The 15,618-nt window shown below is 40.6% G+C and overlaps 1 protein-coding gene across 2 annotated transcripts; it reads right to left on the bottom strand.

Annotated features, from left to right (window-relative positions):
- Positions 1-2,097: 2,097 nt before the first annotated feature.
- TMEM59 (transmembrane protein 59) lies at positions 2,098-11,030 on the bottom strand. Of its 2 annotated transcripts, none has more exons than XM_060773553.2 (8): positions 10,747-11,030; positions 9,142-9,247; positions 7,521-7,618; positions 7,206-7,358; positions 6,097-6,178; positions 5,842-5,923; positions 4,867-4,975; positions 2,098-3,715 (listed from the first exon to the last, which is right to left on the bottom strand). In XM_060773553.2, the coding sequence occupies exons 1-8, from the start codon at positions 10,951-10,953 to the stop codon at positions 3,563-3,565; spliced, it is 990 nt and encodes a 329-aa protein (XP_060629536.2). In that variant the 5' UTR covers positions 10,954-11,030; the 3' UTR covers positions 2,098-3,562. The 2 variants fall into 2 exon arrangements, with proteins under 2 accessions (XP_060629536.2, XP_060629535.2); XM_060773552.2 differs by having other exon boundaries at positions 2,843-3,715; positions 5,842-5,926; positions 10,747-11,029.
- Between the last annotated feature and the right edge of the window lie 4,588 nt (positions 11,031-15,618).

Raw genomic sequence — 15,618 nt, 5'->3', positions numbered from 1 at the left:
AAAATGACACATCAGACCTATGAGGGCTTTCAGAAAAACACCTCAACATGTTTATTTTGCAATTGAGATTTCATTTAACAATCCTATCCCACTCAAAAATGCCAAAAATAAGGCCAGCTAGTAAGTTTCATGTTAATGGGGACAAGGTAAAACAAATAGGAACCTTGCTGTATACTAAATTTAGCAAATTTAAAACTATTAAATCATCTCAGGTTGAATTTGTGGCATCTTGTTGGTTCTGAAGTTTTGAAGTACTCAAAATCATGTCTTTTGGATAAACTCTCATCACATGAACACCTCAACTGAAGCAAACATTAAATAGTACGTTTTCTTCTTGATGCAGCATTTGAGGAATGCGGTTTTGTTATTCTTCATCACATCAACTGCCATTTTACACAGTAGAACTTTACTTAGTATGAGCAGATCCAAATGTGATCCTGATGATATCAATATGTGAAAAAGATTTTGGAGATGGAAATGGGTTCACATGTGGTTACAGGAAACATGATGATTAACATGCTATGGTGGTCACACCTCTCTGATCGGTATCAAGAGCCAGATAAAGTACTGACTTGCATATAAGAGCAACCAAAAATAAAATTAGGCATGATGGCACATTTCAAGAATTGGTAACGGACAACACTTCTGTCTTCTACTAAATAAGAGTATGTAAAGCCCTAAAAATGGTTCTGTCATCTATGATTTGCTATTTAATATGAATGTCAGAGGTAGAGTTCAGTAATATTGGTCCCCAAAATAGCAGCAATGTGTCTTTAGACTGAAGTATGAATTCTAGCTTATTTAAACTTTGCAATGCTTAATTCAGCGTTTTTCACAAACGAATCTGTCATGAACATTATATTCAGAAACCGGAAAGAACATGAAGCAACAATAGTTGAAGTAAGCAATGCATAGTAAAATTACTTTGAAGCAGCATTTGTTTTTTTTGTTGTATATTGTAGTGTTAGCGGTCTTAACCTTTAAAGTTGCAGGACTGGGAGACAACCCTACTATTGAAATGAAGTGCCAATCTCTTCCTAGAAGAAAAACATAACAGGCTGTGGACATCAGTTCCTTTACCCTTCCCAGACCACCCTTTTCTTTGCCCCATCATAAAAGATGGACATATTGGATGACTGCTGTTTGCCCCATCATAAAAGGACATACTGGATGACTGCTGTTTTAGATTAAAAACACCAGTTTTATTACTGTTTCCAGAATCATATACTTTATTGTGATCGTTTATTCATATGTACAATATATAGTGATATTTAGAGACAGCAGTACGTTATTCAGATTTTATTGGGTTGCTCTTTCACTACAGAATAGTTGTTTTTATATGTTCTGTAACTTAAAACATGGTAAGGTTCAACAGACTAAAGGTATTTAGCCTTCCCCATATATTTTTAAGCTGTTAGTAAGTTTATATTGTCAAAGGCTTTCATGGTTGGAATAACTGAGTTGCTGTGAGTTTTCTGGACTGTATGGCCATGTTCCAGAAGCATTCTCTCCTAACGTTTTGCCCACATCGATGGCAGCCATACTTAGAGGTTGTGAGGTTTGTTGGAAGCAAAGCAAGTGGGGTTTATATATCTCTGGAATGTCCAGGGAGGGAGAAAGAACTCTTGTCTGTTAGGCAAGTGTGAATGCTGCAATTGATCACCTTGATTAGCACTGAAAAGCTTTGCAGCTTCAAGGCTTGGCTGCTTCTTGCCTGGGGAATCCTTTGTTGGGAGGTGATTAGCTGGCTTTGATTGTTTCTTGTCTGGAATTCCTCTGTTTTTAAGTGTTCTTTCTTTACTGTTCTGATTTTACAGCTTTTTAAATACCAGTAGCCAAATTTGGTTCATTTTCATGGTTTAATCCTTTCTTGTGAAATTGTCCACATGCTTGTGGATTTCAGTGGCTTCCCTGTGTAGTCTGACATGGTAGTTGTTAGAGTGGTCCAGCTGAAGATGCCTGCCATAGATGTGGGCAAAACGTCAGGAGAGAATGCTTCTGGAACATGGCCATACAGCCTGGAAAACTCACAGCAACCCTGTTAATAGGTAGCTATCAAACATTTCAGAAGTCCTTATGAATAAGACTCAACAAATATCCAATGCAATATATTTTAATGTATAGAATTACATCAAAAACAAATAAAGGAACTTGAAAGCTCCTTTTGCCAATTAGTAATTTAGAATTGTTGTCAGAGAATAAATACATTTAATTGCAAATCTCATCTTTGTTGTTTATTGTAATTAAGCCCTTTAAAGTCATAAGCCAGGAACAATCAGCATAAATAGCGGCTTGGTCCTTTCATAGTGGAAAATCCTGGATTATTATTACTCCAACGAACTGCAGCAAACTTTGGGCTTATCTACTTTCCAATTTCCTTTTAAAAATCAAAGGGAGATATTGAAAATTACCATATTTCTGTAACAGGTCTCAGGGTACTGGATTTGTTTCAAAGAGGGTTGATATAAACAAGTTTCTTTTCACTGGCCACAGTTTATTAATAAAGGGTATGGTGATTAATTTAAAATGGAAAACATGAGCTTTTTACTTCCACCACTGGTGAGCAAATGATGAAAGGGGGAAGGAGTATGCAAGCCTAACCACTTCATCACACTAGAGAAAAAATCCACTTTAAACCCGGTTTCTGCCTCCTGCAGAATTCTGGAGTTTGTAGTTTAGTGAAGCTGTTAAAGGCTCCTCCCTAAACTACAAACCCCAGAATTCTGCAGGAGGCAGAAACCAGATTTTAAGTGGATTTTTTATCTCATGTGATGAGGTATGAAGACTAGCTATGGTTCTTTGTCATAACGAACAGTCATGTCAAATAATACACCAATTAAAGTTGAATTTTAGATCATATTTAATCTGTTAGCCACATTGTTTCTTTAGGAACCAACTTTCTCGAAATGGAAGCACCACACTAAGATGACAAAAATAGCAGATGTAAAGTTGGGAAAGCTTAAGGCAAACAATATAATCTAAATTTAATCAGCTGTTTTAGAACACAACACAGAAGACGTGCCTTAATATATACACATGTTAAGTAAGTTTTATTGCTGACTGCCAGTACTTCAGTGGCAGAAATTGGCATGAAGTTAGAACAGGAATAGATTCTTATTTCTGGAAAAGAGCCATCCAAAGTACTAAAGGTACTCAAACGAGTTCTGCATGTTAGTTTATCCGCAACTGAAACAACTTAAAAGACGTCTTCTATTACCAAAACATTCCTTACAGTTTTTGAAACACATTTCAAATATACATCCCAATAGGCGTTCTTAATATGAAAATACCCACAACCTCAATGTATAGACAATATTTATGATTCTATGGTAAGCAAAAAAAGGATGCAGACAAGTGTAAATGCACTATAAACCTCACCTGACCAACTCTAGTGGAAAAGACTGAATTCCATGATAGTAAAACCTTCCGTTATTGATTCTGCAACTTTATTTTAATCTAAACAATGAAACCACCTGCTTCCTCAGGCCCTTTCACTGGAAGAAAACATCTCCAGAGTTAACAAGATGTCAAAGAATCAGATCAACAAATCCATTTTCAAACACTATATTGATGATTGAGTCAAGTTGACTTTTGTAGGTAGAGGTCCTGCTTCTTGTTCATCAGTCTTACATTTAACCACCATGAGTGCAGAAGTAGGGTATCGGTTCAGTTTTTGTTCGTTCATATATTCCAAGTCTCCATAGATGCTCAGCTTCTAGAACAACAAAATTAATGTTATCAGATGGAAGCAATTTCAGACATTACTTTTACTCCTATGTTCTGTTGCATACATATTAAAACTATAATCCTACGCTTAAGAGAATATGTTCAGTCATACTCAGGGGAAATTATTTTAGAAGAAACATGCGAAAGAAAGGATGTATAAAATCCACACTGAACTGAATTTTATGGCAATGTGGACTCAGACAATCCAGTTCAAAGCAGATATTGTGGATTATCTGCCTTGATATTCTGGGTTACATGGCTGTGTGAAAGGGCCTGTAGTCTAACCAGCAAGGTAATCAGGAGGAGGGAAAAGAAAACAGGCAGACAGAGGCCAATAGAGAAAAGGCTTTTTGTCATTTGCCTATCTAAGGCCCTTTCTACACTGCCCTATTTCCCAGGATCTGATCCCAGATTATCTGATTTAAACTGGATTATATGAGTCTCTACTGCCAGATAATCTGGGATCAAATCCTGGGATAGGGGCAATGTGGAAGGAGCCTAAGTCCTTGATAAAGACTACAATCTTGTTCTGGGGTATGGCTGAGTTCTAACATTTAGTTCATTGACAAGAAACTCATGGGAAAGCGAAAAGATTATGAAAGTCGGCCTTTAGAAATGAAATAACTGTATGTTGTAAACACATTTCTATATAATTGTCTTAACATGGTTTATTTCTGCATCAGTAAAAAATAATAAAGTCTCTTATAATACAGGAACAGACTTTGGACACGACATTCCTAGCTAATAAGATGGTCATCATAATTTTCTAATGGCTTTATATAACCTCCCAAAATATTGCGCCAATTTTTATCTAATCAAACAAAGCAATACATGTATGTGTGTTATGTAATGTATAGTAACCCCTTAATTATTACTCCATTCAATTTGTTCAGAATATTCTGAACTGGCTTACAGGAAACCCACTTCCTGAATAAGCCATTCCTCAGGAAGTTAGTTATGAACATCCTCTTACTAAAGGAAATCAATTATTCAGTTTTGCATTGCTATTTATAGAGGCTAACAGCAAGATTATTAGATTATATCTTTTCTGCTAAGAAACATCTTGATCCTCTCTCAAAACCATAGCATACCAGTGAATATAACGAGGCAAGACGCCTGCTATTTTGGAATTAACCTTACCTCAGATGGAACATACTGTTCCACAGCAGTAGTAACAGTTGCACAACAAATCCAGAGCAACACCAGGACAGAGAGGAGAAGGGTGGTTGTTAATATCCAACCAGAATTTCTGTAACATAAGGAAATAGGATGTTTATAGATATTTATATGAAGGTGAGCTTGAAGCATACAGAAATTACATTTCTCTGTCTATAAAACCTTCCTACAGCTATCCATATTGGGCAGTATTTTAAAACCAATCCAACATCAATTGCTTTACATTTCAGAAAAGTAACTAGATAAAAGATACTCCCATAATTTGCTTAAGTGAAATAGTCGAACGAACCCACTGACAATGTATCTCATCAGAATAAACTAACCAACAAGTATTGTGTCTGTATGATCTCCCTACCATCTACTGTTTCTCAATATGCCTGAATGAAAATTGGAAAACCTCAGCTAAACATACATTCCCATTTTATCCAAATTAGGAAAAGATGGCTACTAGTTTTGTGATTTTAAAGCTAACGTTTAAAGCATGGCTATAACTTTGCTTTAAACCCCTTCTCTTTTAAGCAATAAACACATTACATCTCATCAGATTACCAGAATTAGCATTTTGTATTCTCAAATTAATTGACAAAGTTCTATATGGATCAACAGTTTTGCTTAGATTTGGCTTTATAATAATAAAACCACAATATTACAGAATTGGTTGGTTTTGGAAACCATGTTTTGTACTTTTGGTATGAAAGCCATGTTAATGCATATGGAACAGGATGGGATCCTATGATGGAGTCATGTGGTTTTCAGAGAACATATTAGTTACAGCATTGTCAGATAGCTAATTTAATAAATGTTTTGTTAAAATCTTATTAAATGGAGGACAGAGCACAACCACTGTGTTAGGAATTTATTTCCACAGGGCAAACCACTACATAATTAAATAAATGTAATCAATTTCAGGGATTGCTTAATAGGCTAAGATATACATACACTGAAATACATTTGAAGAAGCCATCACTTTCATCCTCATCAAAGAATCCTTTGTGAATCTGTGGACTTCCTGGCGGCAGATCTACTGAAAAATCATAACATACTTTTGGTGAGTTTGTGCATTTGGAGTGGAGAAAGATTCAAGGGACTAGGGATATAAAGCTGCCTGGGAGGGGGTTGTACTCTGTCCATCATAGCTTTAAGCTTTAGTTAATGGTATTTATTACTATAAGGCAGCTTCTTCAGATAACTTACGAGCTGCTTTGTTAAGTGATGATCCTTTTAAATCCAGGTTTTCCTGATCAGCGCTTTGAACATACTGAACTTGTGGCTTTGACTAAAAGAAGAGCAGAAGAAGAAAATTTCAAATTGATATAAAAGATAAACACCAGTCATCAAATACAGAATTTATTTATTTATTTATTTGGGGTTCTTTTACCCCGCCCTTCTCACCCTGAAGGGGACTCAGGGCGGCTTACAAAAGCAAGGCACAATTTGATGCCTGCATCATAAAAACAATCAAACACAAAATTACATCAAATATACATTATAACCATAAAATCAATAAAACCAAATACAAACCCAGTTTCTCCTCTTACATGGTCAGCGTTCGCTACTCATTGATCTAGTTTTACGTTCCACTTCATCAATCCTGCTGGTCTTACTCGCCTGGTTGTCTGATTTAATTGCCGGAGTGCCCAAAGGCCTGGTCCCATAACCAAGTCTTCACCCTTCTCCTAAAGGCGAGGAGGAATGATGATGCCCTGATTTCCCCGGGGAGTGAGTTCCACAGGTGAGGGGCCACTACTGAGAAAGCCCTGCTCCTCGTCCCCACCAGCTTCACTTGTGACAGTGGTGGGGTCGATAGCAGGGCCTCCCCAGATGATCTCAGACTCCGAGGTGGGACGTAGAGGGAGATACGTTCAGACAGATACACTGGACCGGAACCGTACAGGGTTTTGTAGGTCAAAACCAGCACCTTGAATTGTGCTCGGAACTGAATTGGCAGCCAGTGGAGCTGGCACAGCAGGGGGGTGGTATGCTCCCTGTATGTCGCTCCGGTGAGCAATCTGGCTGCCGCTCGCTGGACTAGTTGAAGTTTCCGAACAGTCTTCAAGGGCAACCCCACGTAGAGCGCATTGCAGTAGTCTATTCGGGATGTAACAAGAGCGTGGAACACCGTGGCCAGATCAGACTTCCCAGAATGGCACATTTAAATGGACACACATATTATACCCTAAATTCAGACTTCAGAAGGCAATGTTTCCAAATATCACATGGATATCACACTGTACTTAGGTTTATAAAAGAATCATTCCTTCCTCTTCCTTGTTGTTTGAAATTTGCAATAAATTAGCAAGTACCTGAAATATCAGTATTTTGCCATCATCAGCTTGAAGATAGAAGGTCCATGATGAGGTAATGAAGCTGTGGGCTGTTTCCATCATATCACTCCAGAATGATCTCACAAATGTCATAGGAAAGAGAAGATGCATCCGTGGCATCAAGGACATGAGCTGCAAACAGTTTGAGGTTTTAAAAACTGTTTTTAAGATTAATATATAGTACACGACAGCAACAAAATCAACCAAACTAGGCGACAGACTATTACAAAATATGAATTGAGAAAATACAAATATAGTGAAAGAGATTAATTTTAACATCAAACTGGTACTTACTTGTTCTCTCCTCAGTTCAGCATATGGCAACTGATTCTGGCACCCAAGATGGCAAGCATATTGTTCATCAGACTGCGAGGTATATGCCTCAGAACAAGCTGTAAAAGAACAGGCATTACCTCAGTTCTAAAGGCTATGTCTTTCTAATTAATAGTAACGTATATCATGTTAGTGTTTGTGACAGGTTGTGACACTAATAGAACATGCAAAACCAATATTATATTTTGAACAGTACTAGTCGTTATTTAAAAAAAAACAGAACTGAGTAACAGAAATACTAAAAAAGAAAAGAACAAAAAAAATAACTAGCAATCCACTAGGCTGTTGGGACTAGTTTTGCCAGTGGGATGCAACTTCTCATAGCTGCAGTTTTGAACACTGTAGAAAGAGGCAAATAAAATATTACTTCTGTAAAGGAATCTGATCCTATTTTACCTTAGAAACTAAGATGGGAAACAACCTATGAATACCAGATGCAGGACACTCTCTTTCCAAGGAAGGAACTGACAAAACTACCTCTGAGTATTCCTTGCCTAAGAAAACCCCATGAAATCTAGGAAGTCACATTCTTATATTCTGTTCCTTGGGAGTGAACACTACTAGATTCAGTAGGCTTTATGTCTGTTTAAACTATAAAACTATATTACAGAAACCAGTTTTACTAGAACAGAATGTCACCGTGTGTTTTAGAGATATTGTGCAGGTTTATTTATTTTATCCTTTAAAAATCATCTTTATATTCACTGTTCATGTATGATCCTCTTTTGAAAGTTTCCCTATTAGGCTGGACCCACTTGATGTTTACCAACTATAAAGTTGTTTCTCCTCAATTAGTACCTCAAGCAACACTGCAGTATCCAAGGGACCAGCAGTCTCGCCCACTGTCCAAGGATCTCTACCTCTCCCGATGTATTTAAATTAGCTTTGGCTTGGATAGTAAAGTTCTGGGAATCAAATCTTCTTTATACAGGATAACCTCCTTATCTTGGGATTAAATCCGATGCATCTTCATTGTAAACTTTAATGTGCAGTCTTAGTTGATCAAAAGATGATACAACTTGATTTCCATTGTTTTTAGAGCCTGCCCCTAGAAATACTGAAACACTGATACAGAAACTGTTTTACTGTAAATTTTATCAGGAGGTTAGATGAAATTGAGCCACCAATGCTGACATGTCTTCTAGGTCATTTGGGTAAGTCATTATCTTCAATATAAAAGAATGCAACACTGAAGGCTTTAAAGGTAAGTCATCTAGCAATCTTGTGATATGGTGAAGGAAGTAATATTTCAATAAATACTTCAAATATGACTTCAAAATATGACTTCAAAAACTAGAAAAGATGCAAGCAAACTGCATAGCATAAAATTAGTCCTTGTTTTACTGTTTTCTTGGTTTTGTTACTAGATGTTATGTAGCCCGTTTCTCCCCCCCCCCCCCCTTATTTGTAAGTGGGAACTAAGTGCGAGACAGTGTTTAGGATTCAAACCCAATCTCCACATTTGTTTTAAGTTTATTGGTATAGTTACGTTTCTTTTGTTAATAGACATGATAGCAGCAATTTTGTGGTCATGTCCACTACAGTACAGGGTCACTTTTATGGACTGAAAAAGACATCTTACCAGAATCACATTCCAACTTGGTTTGATTCAAGTCAATTCCATCATCTGCAAACTGGCAAATGGAGAACAGCCTGCAACCCCGTTGACATGCATACAGCTCTTCTTCCTTAAATACCAACAAGTCAGAATCACTACTTATTACTATTCTACTAAGACAAACACTTCTCTAAACAATTTACTCCCTAAAAACATACACAATGTGCTGCATAGTTTCAACTTCTAAGATGATGTAAACAGAGCATCAATCTTGAAATATTTTTTAAAACCCTCAATTTACTATCACATGATTCTGAGTGAATATTTAAAGTTTTAAGTTGCCTTTTGCATTCCAGAACACAAGATTCTTATAGTGAGTTTTGTCCCTGTCACATTGATTTAAAAACCATTGTCAGCATAATGACCAAATGACTATCCAGTGATACAGAATGAGCTAATTTGTACTTAATAGACTTTGTTAGAGTGCTACTGTGGTACAGTAGGTTTTTTTCCCCATTAGACTATGACTGATCACACCTCCCTAGAAAGCTGACATTTTTGGTTCTTGCTTTCAGTAGTGTGTAAATAGCCAAGTTTTAACTCCTTCCTGAAGGTTAAAGGAGTAGGTGCTTGTCGTATCCCCTTGGGAAGAACATTCCAGAGTTGGGGGACCACTACCGTGAAGGCCCTCTCCCTCGCTTGTGAGGGGAGTGGGATTGAGAGGACCCCCCCCCCAAATGATCTTAAGGTCCATGCGGGTTCACAGAGAGAGATTTTTTTGGGTCAGGAGCGACTTGAGAAACTGCAAGAGAGGCACGATCATGTAAACAGGTAGGTCCTGAGCCGTATAGGGCTTTGTGGGTAATAACCTGCACTTTGAATTGGGCCCGGAAACAAATTGGTAGCCAATGGAGCTGCTTTAAGAGGGTGGCCATATGTTCCCTACAAGCCACCCCAATAAGCAGTCTGCCTACAGATCTTTGCACTAATTGAAGCTTCTGGGCTGTCTTCAAAAGCAGCCTCACATAGAGCGCAATGCAAAAATCCATACAAGATGTAACTAAGGCATGGACTACCGTTGCCAAGCCTGGCTTTTGGGGGTACGGCCGCAGCTGGCACACAAGTGCTAATCATGCAAAAACCCTCTCAGTCACCTGGGCTTCAAGCATCAGCGCAGAGTCCAGGAGAACCCCCAAACTGCGGACCTGCGTCCTCAGGGGAAGTGTAACCCCATCAAGCACAGGTTCACACCCTATATCCCGATCGGCCTTGCGACTGACCAGGAGGACCTCGGTCTTGTCTGGATTAAGCTTCAATTTGTTAGCCCTCATATCCAGCTCATCACAGCTGTTAGGCACTGGTTCAGGACTCGGGGGGCTTCTTTTGCTTGCGGTGGAAATTACTGCAATAGAGTTGTGTTTCATCTGAGTACAGATGACACCGAACTCCAAATTTCCAGATGAGCTCCCCTTCAGCTTCAGCGGCTGAAGTGGAAAAGGGAGGGGCCTGAGGCTGTTAGGAACTGTGGGAGGTGAAGTCCAAAACACCTGGAGGGAGGGCCCAAGTTTGCCCGTGGCTACTGTAGAGTAGGCTGCTCTGGGCGAGGAGGGAGGCTCGGGCTTTCTGTACCTTGGGATAAGTATGGAGCGGGTAGGTGTCCTGGCAGGTCCGCTGGCAGGGCGCCGTGTTCCCCAGCGCCGGCTCAAAGGCCTCCGACAGCGAGAGCGGGGAGGGCTCCGCCTCGGCCCCCCAAGCCCCCTCGCAGACCAGGAAGGAAGAGAGCAGGAAGAGGAGGAAGGGCCCCGGCCCTAAACGGCTCAGCCGCGCCCCCGCCATTTTGTCTCCAAGCCACAGCCAGACGGTTGTTTATTTTTTGCCAACCGCTCTGCCGCGCTTCCGGCTTCCGGTTCCGCCTTCCAAACGCATATAGACCAAAGTATAGACTCATATGAGGCAAGTCACTTGCGGGTTTCTTCATAACACCGCCTTAGGTTTTGATGTTATTCAGCAGAAAACAATTGGATTTTTATTTTTAAAACGCCACCTAATGGGGCTTCCTCCCACACAGGGATTCAGACTGTAATATGGAGATAATGGGTTGATAGCAAAGGGGAATTTTGTAATGCTTTCCACTTGGAAATTCTGAATTAGAACCCCCCCCCCCTCCCCATTACATTTCTAGAGGTGCATCTAAGATCCCATCACACTAGAGCAGGCATGGGCAAACTTTGGCCCTCCAGGCGTTTTGGACTGCAACTCCCACAATTCCTAACAGCCTGTTGTTGTTGTTCATTCGTTCAGTCGTCTCCGACTCTTCGTGACCTCATGGACCAGCCCACGCCAGAGCTCCCTGTCGGCCGTTACCACCCCCAGCTCCCTCAAGGTCAGTCCAGTCACTTCAAGGATGCCATCCATCCATCTTGCCCTTGGTCGGCCTCTCTTCCTTTTGCCTTCCACTTTCCCCAGCATAATTGTCTTCTCTAGGCTTTCCTGTCTCCTCATGATGTGGCCAAAGTACTTCAACTTTGTCTCTAGTATCTTTCCCTCCAGTGAGCAGTCGGGCTTTATTTCCTGGAGGATGGACTGGTTGGATCTTCTCGCAGTCCAAGGCACTCTCAGCACTTTCCTCCAGCACCACAGCTCAAAAGCATCAATCTTCCTTCGCTCAGCCTTCCCTAAGGTCCAGCTCTCACATCCGTAGGTGACTACAGGGAATACCATGGCTTTGACTAGGCGGATCTTTGTTGCCAGTCTGATGTCTCTACTCTTCACTGTTTTATCGAGACTGGACATTGCTCTCCTCCCAAGAAGTAAGCGTCTTCTGATTTCCTGGCCACAGTCTGCATCTGCAGTAATCTTTGCACCTAGAAATACAAAGTCTGTCACGGCCTCCACGATTTCTCCCTCTATTTTCCAGTTGTCAATCATTCTTGTTGCCATAATCTTGGTTTTTTTGACGTTTAGCTGCAACCCGGCTTTTGCGCTTTCTTCTTTCACCTTGATTAGAAGGCTCTTCAGCTCCTCCTCGCTTTCGGCCATCAGAATGGTGTCATCTGCATATCTGAGGTTGTTAATGTTTCTTCCAGCAATTTTCACCCCAGCTTTGCATTCATCAAGCCCCGCACATCGCATGATGTGTTCTGCATACAAGTTAAAAAGGTTGGGTGAGAGGATGCAGCCTTGCCGTACGCCTTTCCCAATCTTGAACCAGTCTGTTGTTCCGTGGTCAGTTCTTACTGTTGCCACTTGGTCCTTGTACAGATTCCTCAGGAGAGAGACAAGGTGGCTTGGGATGCCCATCCCACTAAGAACTTGCCACAATTTATTATGATCCACACAGTCAAAGGCTTTAGAATAGTCAATGAAGCAGAAGTAGATGTTTTTCTGAAACTCCCTGCCTTTCTCCATTATCCAGCGGATATTGGCAATCTGGTCTCTCGTTCCTCTGCCTTTTCTAAACCCAGCTTGAACATCTGGCAACTCTCGCTCCATGTATTGCTGGAGTCTTCCTTGCAGGATCTTGAGCATTACCTTACTGGCATGAGAAATAAGGGCCACTGTACGGAAGTTTGAGCAGTCTTTCGCATTTCCCTTTTTTGGTATGGGGATATAAGTTGATTTTTTCCAGTCTGATGGCCATTCTTGTGTTTTCCATATTTGCTGGCAAATGGCATGCATCACCTTGACGGCATCATCTTTTAAGATTTTAAACAGTTCAGCTGGGATTCCGTCGTCTCCTGCTGCCTTGTTGTTAGCAATGCTTCTTAAGGCCCATTCAACCTCACTCCTCAGGATGTCTGGTTCTAATTCATTCACCACACCGTCAAAGCTATCCTCAATATTATTATCCTTCCTATACAGATCTTCTGTATAGTCTCGCCACCTTCTCTTGATCTCTTCAGCTTCTGTTAGGTCTCTGCCATCTTTGTTTCTTATTATACCAATTTTTGCCTGAAATTTACCTCCAATGTTTCTAATTTTCTGGAAGAGGTCTCTTGTCCTTCCTATTCTGTTGTCTTCTTCCACTTCCATGCATTGCTTATTTAAAAATAGTTCCTTATCTCTTCTGGCTAACCTCTGGAATTGAGCATTTAACTGGGCATATCTCCCCTTATCACTGTTTCCTTTTGCTTTCCTCCTTTCTTGGGCTACTTCCAGTGTCCCAGTAGACAACCATTTTGCCTTCTTGGTTTTCTTTTTCTTTGGGACGTACTTTGTTGCCGTCTCCTGAACAATGTCGCGGACTTCTGTCCATAGTTCCTCTGGGACTCTGTTTACTAAATCTAGTCCTTCAAATCTGTTCTTCACTTCCACTGTATATTCGTTAGGAATGTTAGTGAGATCATATCTAACTGGTCTGTGTATTTTCCCTGATCTCTTTAGTTTTATTCTAAATTGAGCAATAAGAAGTTCATGATCTGAGCTACAGTCAGCCCCAGGTCTTGTTTTCACCGACTGGATGGATGTCCGCCACCTTTGGCTGCAAAGGATGTAGTCAATCTGATTTCGGTGCTGACCATCTGGTGAAGTCCATGTGTAAAGCCGTCTTTTAGGTTGTTGGAAGAGAGTGTTTGTTATACACAGCGAGTTTTCCTGGCACCTAACAGCCTACTGAAGTCCAAAACACCTGGAAGGCCAAAGTTTGCCCATGCCTGCACTAGAGCATCTACCCACTTGCTGTTTTCTGCAGAATTCTGGGATTTGTAGTTTAGGAGGGCCCTGGATCTCTTTGGTAGGGCAGTTCAAACTATAAACTATAAAGCTCAGAATTCTACAGGAGGCAGCAACCGGATTTAAAGTGGATAGAGTGTGATGAGGTCCATAACACTGTAGGATCAATGCAGGTTGAAATCACTTTAACTGTCATGAATGCTTTGTTATTCTGATGAAGATGCACCTGGCTGAAATATCATTTTTGATAATTGTTAGAAGGATAATTTCTGCATTAATGGTAATTTTGAAATGTGGTTCAGCACTACATCAAGAGAAAGGCTTTGCAAACAAAGAGACATTCAGGACTCATTCAAGTCAAGGCTAAATTCAGCTTGGGAAGTAACAGATAAAGACAAGACATTTTATTACTGTGTCGGAAGCAAATTGAGAATACAGTTACAATGTATTGAAAAGACCACAAACAAAGTTAAAAACTTGATGTTAGATAGATTTCCTTTGACCAGAAGCTGGCCACTTGGAGTTCCTCTGGTTTCGTTGTAAGAAGTTCCTCCATTGTGCATGTGGCAGGACTCAGACTGCATTGTAGTAGGTCGTCTGTGCTTTGCTATTCTCTACACTTGCATGTTGTGGACTCCACTTGGTAGCCCCATTTCTAAAGATTGTCTCTGCATCTCATGGTATCAGAGCGCAGTCTGTTCAGCGTCTTCCAAGTCGCCCAGTCTTCTGTCTGGCCAGAAGGGGGTTTTATTGAGGTTCCGGGTTTTAACCTGCCATTTTTGGACTCTCACTTGCTGAGGCGTTGCTATGAGTATCTCTGTAGATCTTAGGAAGCTGTTTCTTGATTTAAGGCATTGGCATGCTGGGTGAAATCCGAACAGAGGATGGGCCAGAGATGTCAATGGCTTGTGTTTTTCATTACTGGCTCCTACTTCCCGACGGGTATCAGGTGGTGCTAAACTAAACAGTATAATTTCACAGTATAATAACAGTATATGACAGTTGCAAGCTCTGAATAAACAATAGGGCTCAGTCTGAAGAATCAGGGGCATGCTCAGTGCTGCAGCTGGGAGGGATAACCAGGAGGTGGAACTGGGAGGAGCAGAGGGATGGGCCTAGAAGAAAAGTATGTTAGTGTGTTTTTGTGTGATTGTCTGATAGCTGTTGCCACCATTTTCTTTGTTCGGTGTGGTACACCAGGGTGTTCCAGAAGGCACCCATTTTCTACTGCAGTAATAAAACTTCTGTAATTTATAATCTCCTCATGCCAGATCTTAATTGGGAAACAAGGCCAGGAATATTATTTATTTATTTATTTATTTGCAGTATTTATATTCTGCCCTTCTCACCCCGCAGGGGACTCAAACATTCAATGCCATAGACACACAACATATATAGACAGACACACAGAGGCTACTTAACATTCCAGCTTTTTTATGAGGATATTCTGGCCACCAGGGGTGCTGTCGCTTCACCATCCATTTGTGGCACTGATGAAGTAGTTCCTCATTCTTTTCATGCTTGCTGGAGATTTTTATGGCGACGTAAATGAGTTACGTTAGCCTCCCCACATACATGGTACCTACATTTCCTACTTGACAGATGCAACTGTCTTTCGGGTTGCAAAGGTCGACAGCAAGCTACACAAATTGGTCAGAAGCTCACTCTGACCCAGGCTGGCTTCGAATTCATGACCTTTTGTCCAATAGTGATCTTAATGCAGCTGACTCCCAGCCAGCTGTGCCACAGTTCCTTAGTTTAAAGGAAGTCCTGCCTTAACATTGGAATTTGTAGTTTGGTGAGGCATTAGGCCTCTTTGGCAGAGAAGGC

The sequence above is a fragment of the Anolis sagrei genome, chromosome 4, assembly GCF_037176765.1.
Source record: "Anolis sagrei isolate rAnoSag1 chromosome 4, rAnoSag1.mat, whole genome shotgun sequence".
NCBI lineage: Eukaryota > Metazoa > Chordata > Lepidosauria > Squamata > Dactyloidae > Anolis > Anolis sagrei.
The sequence above is the reverse complement of the archived record's forward strand: the minus strand, read 5'-3'. Positions and strand labels throughout refer to the sequence as shown.

Excerpts from the sequence above, each read along its gene's own strand:
- TMEM59 (XM_060773552.2), bottom strand. The coding sequence starts at position 10,953 with ATGGCGGGGGCGCGGCTGAGCCGTTTAGGGCCGGGGCCCTTCCTCCTC. Across the intron at positions 6,179-7,205 it reads GCAAAATACTGATATTTCAG|TCAAAGCCACAAGTTCAGTA; the intron begins GTACTTGCTAAT and ends CTCTTCTTTTAG. Across the intron at positions 3,716-4,866 it reads AACAGTATGTTCCATCTGAG|AAGCTGAGCATCTATGGAGA; the intron begins GTAAGGTTAATT and ends TTGTTGTTCTAG.